Source organism: Elephas maximus, chromosome 1, assembly GCF_024166365.1.
Source record: "Elephas maximus indicus isolate mEleMax1 chromosome 1, mEleMax1 primary haplotype, whole genome shotgun sequence".
Taxonomy (NCBI): Eukaryota; Metazoa; Chordata; class Mammalia; order Proboscidea; family Elephantidae; genus Elephas; species Elephas maximus.
The window spans coordinates 79,637,611-79,648,013 of NC_064819.1; the positions used below are offsets into that span (position 1 = coordinate 79,637,611).

The 10,403-nt window shown below is 43.1% G+C and overlaps 1 protein-coding gene across 3 annotated transcripts; it reads right to left on the reverse strand.

Moving 5' to 3' along the window:
* Positions 1–594: 594 nt before the first annotated feature.
* Positions 595–9,490, reverse strand: LOC126077160 (zinc finger protein with KRAB and SCAN domains 4-like). 3 transcript variants are annotated; one of them, XM_049886236.1, is made up of 6 exons: positions 9,431–9,490; positions 8,068–8,539; positions 6,404–6,551; positions 5,115–5,197; positions 3,982–4,105; positions 595–3,146 (listed from the first exon to the last, which is right to left on the reverse strand). In XM_049886236.1, the coding sequence occupies exons 2-6, from the start codon at positions 8,488–8,490 to the stop codon at positions 2,284–2,286; spliced, it is 1,641 nt and encodes a 546-aa protein (XP_049742193.1). In that variant the 5' UTR covers positions 8,491–8,539; positions 9,431–9,490; the 3' UTR covers positions 595–2,283. The 3 variants fall into 3 exon arrangements, with proteins under 3 accessions (XP_049742193.1, XP_049742173.1, XP_049742183.1); XM_049886216.1 differs by lacking the exon at positions 9,431–9,490 and adding an exon at positions 8,713–8,808; XM_049886226.1 differs by lacking the exon at positions 9,431–9,490 and adding an exon at positions 8,671–8,804.
* Between the last annotated feature and the right edge of the window lie 913 nt (positions 9,491–10,403).

The following is a 10,403-nucleotide window of genomic DNA, read 5'->3' on the forward strand; positions in this document are numbered from 1 at the left end:
AAGAAAACCCTATTCCCAAACAGGATTACATCCATAAGTATAGGGGTCACTAGTTACAACACCTATTTTGGGGGACACAATTCAATCCATAACACCATGTAATCATAATCACTCTCCCAGCAGGAAGTGACCTTTCCCTTCTCCTGAGCTTCTACACCCCTCAGTTTACCGCTTGCAGGTATTTATTATTGCATTGCCTTAGTCGTGTGTTAAGTCTTACCGATTTTATACTGAAAGCTCAAGCCCCAGTATGTATGAACACACACACACACACTCTCTCTTATATATACATACAGATGTTTTGCCCCTTCCATTGTCTAATACAGTAGGCACTCAAAAGGATTTTTCTCCAAAATTCCCCCGCCCCCCGCCCCCGCAGAGGTGTTTTTGGTTTGGAAGGAGCAGAAAGTATGACAGGAGACTCAGTGGTCCTTTGTTAATCTCAATAACTTACACATGTGTATAATGCTTCCTGGTTTGTAAAAGGCTTTCAAATACTTATTTTCAGTTAGAAAAACAGAGTAACTAGTTTGTAATGAGTCTGAGAATTTACAATCTGAGATATTAGCAAATATTTAAGGAAAATAAAGACTAAAGAAGGAAAAGAGAAATGGCTAGCTCTTGTGGAAATAACAAAAGGTAAATTTAGAGGGAAAAAATGACTAGAAAAGATTGAGTGGAGAAAATACCAAATTTTGGAAAGCAAAAAAACGTTTAAATTAGCTTGAAGTTAAGAGGATTATGAAGGCAATGAAAGATTGTAGGGAATTAATAAAGGGAGAGCCCTACAGTTTGGAAAGTATCCCTAATCAGCCTGTGGTACTGCATGCAGAGTAGGAATCCAGAAAGAGTGAGAATATGTAAGAGCACTACAGTACTGACTGAACAAAATACCATCAGGTTTCATCAGAAATAGAAGCCATTCATGGCACAGCCTGGCAATGCTGGGAGCTGGTGATATGCACTCAGGTACCTAGGAGGTAGATACAAGTCTTTGAAGGATGCAGTAAAAGGTGAGTTGGGTGAAAACAGGAGATATGAAAATATTTTGTGACTGACTCACAGCATTGAGTCTTGACATGTTGGTACTTTGGATATTATGGAGTCCTTTGATCAGATACTCAGCATTTCCAATGTGCCTCTGAACAGATAGATTTTCTCCTACCACTCACTCTCTATCTTCATCTGCTGCCTCTAAGCCTATCTTTCTATCCCCAACTCACAGGGAAGTTTTGAAACCATGAATGATACTTGTTATTAGTATTTGGTGTGAATCCTTTTGACCTAGAGAAGTTTGAGCTTAGCTGGCACAAGCTTTGATCCACAGTCAGCTATAAGGTGGGGGGAAAGGGACAAGGATGACGTCTGGGCACTTGGTTAAACCCAGGGTAACTAAACGGTGACAAAAAAGCTGTTGAGCATTACAGCTCCAACAAGCATTACAGAAGTTTATCAAAATTCTTAATCATTTTAATCTGACTGATAAACTGATTTTCACTTTGCCTGAATGTGAAAACTTTCTTCCAAAAGAGTAGCAATATTAATATAAATTAACATAATTAATGTTGACTGAAGAATAGAGTTCCACGGATAGAGCTGTCTCACAATGTCCTCATGATAAAGAAACTATTTAAGGCATTTTTACTGTAAGTACTGTAGTGATGAAGAGAGATGGACTCCTCACTCCAACTGCCAATATTTTGTACATGGCAACAAGTACAGTAAACTGGCCCAGTAAACACAAATGGCTTTGATTAGAAATTTCTCAGAAATCTAGACAAGCATCAGATTTTCAGAGCTATAAAGGAAATCTCACTGGTACACTTAATAAATATTTATTAGCACCTATGAACAAGGCACAGTGGGGGTGTAAGAACTCAGGAATCTGACCAAATCAAAGATTCATTATAGGCAAAATGAATGTTCAGGGGTGCAGCCCCCATAATCACAGCTGTCTACCCAGGAAATGTGACAAGTGCTGGCTAAGGGTGAGTAGCCAGACTGGAAGCCCTTTTGAGTTCAATGAGTAAGAATAAACCATTTTAGGTCCAACCTCTTCCTCATAACTCTCCCACTGAGTTCTATCAAACAAGTTGTTTTTCAGGTCAACTTATAGAATCTGGAAGATAATTAGTCTCAGCCAGACTCTGTATTTTGTAAAACCTAATGGTATTTAGTGGTAAATAAAGGCCCCTCAACAGTTTCTATAGTTAGGAAGAGCTCCAGGGTAGCTTCAGTCCAGTGAGGAATGAGCACCACCTTTGGCATGTACTACATGGCTCACTATGACAGAATTCTTTTCCCAACGTGGCTTCTCTGATGTTGAACAAGGTATGATGTTCGGGTGAAGCCTTTTCCACATGCATTGCACTGATAGGGTTTCTCACCGGTGTGAATTTTTTGATGTTCAATGAGGCTTCTATTCCGAGTGAAACTTCTGTCACACTCATTACATTTATAAGATATGGGAGCCTTGGCATTTTCCCACTGGTTTTCCATTCTACCCTGACTTTCCCAGGTGTCTCCATGTTCAGAATCCTGCATGTTTTTATCCCCACCATGGATCCTCTGATGTCTCAGGAGATGTGAATTCCGCCTAAAGGCTTTGCCACACATGTTGCACCGGTAGGGCTTCTCCCCAGTGTGGATTTTGTGATGTTCAAGGAGGCTGCAGCTCTGGCTGAACGTTTTCCCACAGTCGTCACATTCATAGGGTTTCTCCCCAGTGTGGGTTCTCTGGTGTTTAATAAGGTTCGAACTGTGACTGAAGACCTTGCCGCATTCTTCACACTCATATGGCTTCTCACCAGTGTGGACTCTCTGATGAATGACAAGGGCAGAGCTCCCAATGAAGGTCTTGCCACAGTCTTCACATTCGTAGGGCTTTTCCCCAGTGTGGATTCTCCTGTGCTTAGTCAGGCCTGAACTCTGAGCAAAGCTCTTTCCACATTCATGGCAGTAGTGCCGCCTACTTCCTGTGGCATTTTTCTGCTTTCTGTGTACCCTGCCCTCCTGTTCAATAGCTTCTGCACGTGGAGGAATCTTGGCAATGTCTTCACCCAGGTGGCATGGGAGCTCCCCCGACTCTCGTATTAGATGTTCATCTTTAAGAGGCAAGTCCCTGAACTTAGTCTGTATTTCACCACCTAAAACAACAAGTGACAGAGACTGTCAATTATAACCTGTCATGGAAGGAAAGCTCTGTGGTAAGTACCAGGAAGGCAAGACTTAAGCCGTGGACTGTATCTGTCAGGTACAAGGACTTGAGTGCAAGAATGAGGATGCTCATAAAGTAGAAAAACAGGACTGCTGGGAGGAAGGACACCTGAGAATGGGAACAGGATTAGATACTAAAAGGGCTGCAGAGAAGGCCACAGTAAACAGGCCAAGTGAAAGAGTTTCTGAAGCATTCTGTAAGAAACAAGGAAAGAGGGGACTCAAACTGGTCATTGACCAACAGAAAGAGAAGTCACCTCTGACTCCGCCAAACAGAGCTGACTTCAGCACTGGGAGATCTGAGTTAGAGCCTCTGCTATGCCAATGAGCTGTGTGAACTCAGACAAGTCACCTGACCTCTGTCCTCCACACCCTCATCTCTAAGGTCACTCAAGCTCTCATACTCTGTGGTCTCATGGCCCATTTCCTGAAGAGACCCCTCAGCTTTCCTCATTGGTCAGGCCCTAAGAAGGGAAGGAAAGGAAGTCAAAATTTACTGAGCATTTTACTATGAGCCAGGCCTGTGCTAAGGGGCTGTATCTACCATATCCTACTTAACCTGACTAGAGAACTGTCAGGTCAGATAAAAAAGCAAGGCTCAGAAGGGTTAAGGAACTAGTCAGACAGCTGGTTAGCAGTGGGGGTTCAGAAGCAGTGGTTCTTAATTCAAGCATAATGGGGTTCCAAAGCTTCTAACAGCCCAGTGGTTCTCATACACAAATATAACCAAAAAAGCTTAAGAGCAATGAGTGCCCATTGTCTTACCCAGGTTGATGAGGCTGCCACAGTTCTCCTGCCTCTCATCTCTGTAGAGGTTCACCTGAGGTGAGTCCAGCTGTGCCCACCGAGGGGAGAAGGTCAGGGCCACATCTTCTACTTTCAGCAACCCCTGAAACAAAAGCAATCCACCTAGTTCCTCTTGCCCAAGGTCACTCTCAAAGTGGGCACTGCCTTGAGGGGTACATGCAAAGAATTAACATCCTGCTTAAATGGGTTCTGCAAAAAAGAGCAAGGCCCCCCCACCCGTACCTACTTAATCCTACATTTAATAGCCTATATACACACACACATATATAAAACAACCATTAAAGGAAGAAAATGTTAAACAGACTGGGGTATTTTCATATAAATACCTAAACAGTCCAGAAAGTGAAAAGATTTGGAAGATAATGGACAACAGAGTAAAAAGAGGGAACCAGATCCAAAACTTGAAAAGATTTGTGTTGTGCTTTTTTGCCACAGTAGGAATAGTGGCTCATTTATATGAATGATTTTCTAAATACAATAAAATCTAGGTCTGAGGTCTGAAAATTCAAGCCAGAATGGATACCACAGCAACTCAAACACTGAGATATTCAAACAAAACATGAAAGACTGGGTAAGAAATGAAAACCCAGGTAAGAAATGATTGCTCAGATGGTATCATAAATAGCTTTGGACTCAAAAGGAAAGGTTTTATGTGTCCCTTCAAGTGTGAGCTCCTTGAGGGCAGAGTCCATGTCTTTAGATCCCTCACCGACATAACAATTTATGATACTTAAAAAAAAAAAAATAAGAAAAGCACCATCACACTAATACCCTTGGTTTCTATTTGCTGAATTACCTGTACTGAAGAAGAAAATCCCACAGATGATGGGGCTGACCAAACAGACTGGGTAGGAAAGATCTGGGAAGCACAGACAGCCCTCCAAGCTAGTAGTAAAACAGGAAAAGCCTCTTATGTGGGCACCAAAATCAAGATACACACTGATAAACAACCTTAGGATCAATGGAAAATCTCAAATTCCACGTGTTATCTAAGATTGGGGTGGAGGACTACTGAAGACGGAGGGTCCTTTGTGGGAAGCCCAACAGTATTGAAAAGTATTGTGGGAGAGAGAGGGGGGAATCCAGCTCACCTGGGACTCTGGGATGAGCCTGGCAGCTACCACTGTGTCTTCTCTGTAGCTTCCTCCCTGGGCAACACCAGGAACCTGGAGAACTAAGAAGGAAAGAAGCTGTGGGTGAGATCTACCCTCCCATTCAGCCTCCTTGCCCTGTGGAATCCAAGTTCAAAAACTGGGTTAACAAATTCCTGCCAAACAAATTTATACAGAGTGTGTTCCTTTCCAAAATGCCTGATCCCTACCAGCTCTACTCCTAGGGCCTGAAGAGAGCTGACATGCTCCTGCAGAGACACAAATCATGGGCAGGATTCTTGGGAAGAATAGGGAAATTAAAGCAACACTTAAAAAAAAAAAATTCCATTTGAAGATCTTTTAGTCTCGAATTTTGCTGGGATAGGGGCATAAAATAGGATTTTTGGTTAAAATGTCTTTAGTAGCTGCTTTCTGCTTTGGTTTTGAGAAACTAGGAGGAGTCAGACAAGGCTGGGCCCAGAAAGAAGAAACAGGAGTCTACTTACATAGAACTTACTCAGATTCAAGAAAGAGAAAAGAACTTCAGGTTTCCCTATAAGAAGTGAATTATGCGAGGGGCAGAAAACAAATTGGTTTCGGCTAAAACTTCTGCTGAGAAATAAAGATTACATGTTGGCTGGAGTGTCCCAATTTTGTGCATTTTGGGAAACTTCCCAAATGGTCACAGCACGTGAGGGAAAACCCTGAAATATAGTTTCCCATGGAGTGATTTTCATGCTGTTCTAATAACAAACCTAGAATTTAGATTTATACTTTTTAATCTGTAATAGTCCTATGATTTCCGGAATATTCTGGCTGGCTTTACAGATTCTGTCTTATTTCCTTCATAGCGCTTGCCACTATCCAAAATTGTATTATTAATTTGTTTCCCCTACTAAATGTAAGCTCCATTGGAGCACAGATCTGTCTCACTAATGGCTCTATCCCCAGTACAAACAACACTGGCTACCACATAGGAAAAAGACCTCCATAAATATGTGTTAAATGAACACAGGCCACTGTGTTCATTAAAAAAATCAATTCTTTCCAAATCCCAATTTTAGTAAAATTTTATTTACTAATGTCTAGTTTGGTTAGGAACACTTTCCACCATTTTGTGTGAATTTTCATTTTTAGTCTCAGTGTCAAAATAAATTTGATCTGTGATAGGTAACTGTAAATGGATCTTTTAGGTGGCCGTTATGAATAGCGTCATTATGAGTTGGAATTGACTCAACAGCAATGGTTTTTTTCTGTAGAATTCATAGTGCGTAGAAGATAATCCTCACCTCTGTCTTGTACGGGCTGGGATTCCAGAGGTTCATGCTTGAGCAGAGCCTTCATCGGCAGGAATTGGCTCCTTTGTGACCCCCGGGCTCTTGTCAACAGTGCTGTCTTGCAACAGAGCAGTTCTTGCCCAGGGTCACGAGCTGTGACCTGGAAATCATTCATTTGTTTTTATTTGTTCAACAAATATGTCTACTGTGCTTCCTACGTGCTAGTACTCTTTCTTTTCCAGACACTAGTTCTAAGAGCTTTACAAATATCAACTCATTTAACACAGACAACAACAACCATACGAAGTAGTAACTAACTATTAGGATCCTCTTTTTACTAAAAGGGAAACTGAAACAGAGATTTTAAGAAGCTTGGCCACGGTCACCCAGCTAGTTAGTGGCAATGCTAGAACGGGAGCTTTCACAGAATCAGACTCCATGCTCTTTGCCATTACTCCATGCTTCCTCATTATATATATTTGTGCTTTTATGAAAATCCTTTTGGAAATGGTATTAAATTCTTAGAGTATACTAATATCTTTTTCTTACCTGAAAAAATGAGGATAATAATTTCTAGCTTACAAGATTTTGGAGACCAGTAGATAAAACCACAGTACGTGAAATCACCTAACACAAAGCCTGGCACATCGTATGTCCTCATTAAATGCAGACTTCCTTCTGGATATTTATAGTTAAATCACAGTTTTCAAGTCACTTTCATGATCATTAACTCATGTGCTACACAGACTTTCTCATATCCTCTAAAGAATGACGAGCCTGAACTTAAAAAGACTTGAAATAACTTTTCACTGTTACATGGCTCAGGTGCAGTAGATCCAAGTCAAGAACTTGGACTCCTGGTCATGGGTTAGAAGGCTTTACTCTGGTCACATCCCATGAAGGACAGAGGAAAATGCAAAAAGGAAACAGTCTCATACAACAGGCAAGAAGATACACGTAAAAATGAACCATTTCTACCAGGGTTTCTTAACCAGTGGGCCATGGACTCCTTCCCAAGCTGTCCATGACATGGAAGAAAAAAACATATTTTTCGTTTTACATATCTCTAATGAAATTTAGCATTTCCTTCAATTATAGCAAGCAACAAACCAAGGTGGTATGAGCTGTACCTGTGACTCCATCACCAATAACCTGTTGTCAGAGTCAGACTCCTAGCAACACTATAGGACAGAGGAGAACTGCCCCACAGGGTTTCCAAGGAGTGGATTCGAACTTCTGACCTGGTTAGCAGCCTGAGCTCTTAACCACTGCGCCACCACAGCTCCTTGTTACCAACAAAAATTACAAATGTTTTCATATCACAGGACCACCAGGCAAATATTCTCAGTCATCATGCTTATCACCACCTGAATGATCATACCTACCCTATATCTTATTTACTGCATTAAAACAAAAAAACTTCATCAAAATTTAATATTTTGCCACCTGTATTTCAGCATAATTAATTTTCTTTGTAGCCCTTTATATTTTCCTTTATGCATTTAAAAATATTACTCTGAGAAGGGGTCCAGGGACTTAACCTTACTGCCAAAGAGGTTCATGGTACAGAAAAAGATTCACAACCCCTGGATCTTAAGGAATGCTCTTCACTCCAATCTGCAGATTTTAGAAAGAAAGAATACACAGCTCTCAGGTACTAAACCAGTTGTCTCTACCTGCGGCCTCGGCTCATCCAGCTGCCTCTCCAAATATTCCAACAGAACCACCACCTCCTCCCCGCTCTCCGGATGCTGCTCCCGCACCCAGCTCTGCAGCGCCCCCGGAAGGATGGTCAGGAACTGCTCCAGCACCAGCAGCTCCAGGATCTGCTCCTTGCTGTGCTTCTCCGGCCGCAGCCACTGCCAGCAGAGCTCCCGGAGCCGGCCCAGCACCTCGCGGGGCCCTGCAGCCTCTGGGTAGCGGAAGCCCCGGAAGCGCTGGCGGGAGCGCTCGCGGCCCGGTGCCGGGCTGCCCGGCAAACGGGCCTCCTCTGCAAATGCGGAGGCTTCCTCCTTCTCCACCTTCACGGTCAGGAGTCCCGTCTGGTCCTCTGCAGACTGGGCGTCCAGGGCTGCGCGTTGCCTCGATTCTCTTGCCATCCTGGGCCAAGGCGGTACTCGGGCCTCGCTTTAGCTGGGAGCTGTATTTCTGCAAAAGATAACGTGAACAGTGGGAAGTCGCTATTAACTAACGAAACTACAAGCTCTCTCCTCTCGCGTATCCAGGGGCCCGGGGCACCCCGGGGAGCAACTACACAGATCCCTCCCGAAAGTTCGTGCCTTTGCATAGGCTTTCTCTGCGCCCCACGCTGAAATAGGTACCGTAAAGGATGTCCTGGGGGTGCGAGTGAAAATCCCCCAAACGCAGAAGAGAACTTGGGGTTGGGGCACGGGAAGCTTTGGTGGGAATCAGTGCAACTTCCTGGGCCCTCTAGGAGGCTCCTCTCGTTGGTTTTCTCCAAGTTAACCCTTTAGCAAACCCGTCCTTACCAACAGGGACTGCAGTTACGCGGAGAAAAAAGGGTCACAGGCTCTGGATCAGAAGAAATATGACTGACTCTTTTCAACCCTGAGCACCTGCTGGAGAGGCTTCCAATTCTCCCTGATGTGAGGCTAGCCCAAACGGATGGCATAAATTGACACTAAAATTCAGCTGGAGAGGGGGCGTCCTTTCCCAGAGCCCTCAGAGCTCTGGGCAGAACGTTTAATCTGTTTCAGAAACATCAAAGAAACAGGAAAAAGCACCAGCCACTTGCGCTGGAGAGAATAGTGGCTGCCCCTGTTTCTTGCCCTCTCAAGCTGCCACTCTTTCCTTCCCTTCAGAACAAAACTTCTTGAAGGAAAATCCTCCAGTCCCCAACTCTAGTCCTCACCTTCCACTCATTCTTCAATACATAGTAGGCACAAAACTACCACCAACGCTGAGATTCTCCTGCAGAAGTAATCCGAGATGCTCACCCTGGTCCCCACTTCCATGATCACCTCTCAGGCAACCAAGCAGACGCTGCTGTCCACCTCCAGAAACTTTCTTATCACTTACTTCACGGACTCCATTGTCTTCTGTTTTCCTCCTGTTTCCAGCTTCCGCTTCTCAGTATGGCATGGTGGTTAGGTGCACAGACTCTCAAGCCAGACTACCTAGGTTCATAATCTTGGCTTTGCCCTTACTAGCTGAATGACAAGGAGCCCTGGTAGCGCAGTGGTTTTCAGCGCTCGGCTGCTAACAGAAAGGTTGATGGTCTGCTTTCAAAAAGATTACAGCCCTGGAAACCCTATGGGATAGTTCTGCTCCGTCCTATAGGGTCATTATGAGTCGGAATCACTTGACAGCAACGAGTTTGTTTTTTTGACCTGGATGAGCTTGGAAAGTTATTTAACCTCTCTGTGCCTCACTTTCCCGATCTACACATAGGATAGTAATAGTAGATAGGGATGTTGTGTGCATTAATCGAATTTCTTGTGTAAAGTGCTTAAGAAATGCCTAACCTGGGATAAACTAGCCCACACTCAAAGGAAGCCCTGAGATTCCTTTGAGCCAGATGGGACTAGTTTTTAAACCAGAATTGACTGTAAAGTTATTTGACTGGGTTGAGATGGCAGTAAGATACCTTTCTACCTAGTGGAACGGAATAGAAAATGCAAGGTTGGCAAACAATGGGAGAACAAAATATCATGTAGATACCTTCCTGAGTATTTATTCTTCAATCTATCCTTTCCATAGATGAAGAACAAGTAAGGGAGAGAACTTAGGAAAAGGAAAGACCCCATGAACCATTACAAATGAAAAGTGCTAGAAAATAATTTCTATTAGCCAACACAGGCTATATAGGGCACTGCCCATGAAGTATTTTTGGCAAAATTAAGTGAACATGAATATAATTAAAAAAATTTTTTTTTTTTTAGTTCTAGATCCAAATACCAGTGTAAAAGTGAGATACAGGAGCAAGTTAGGTCAGCAGTTTTTAAACTTTGCTGCACGTTAGAATCACCGAGGAGCTTTTACAACCAAGATT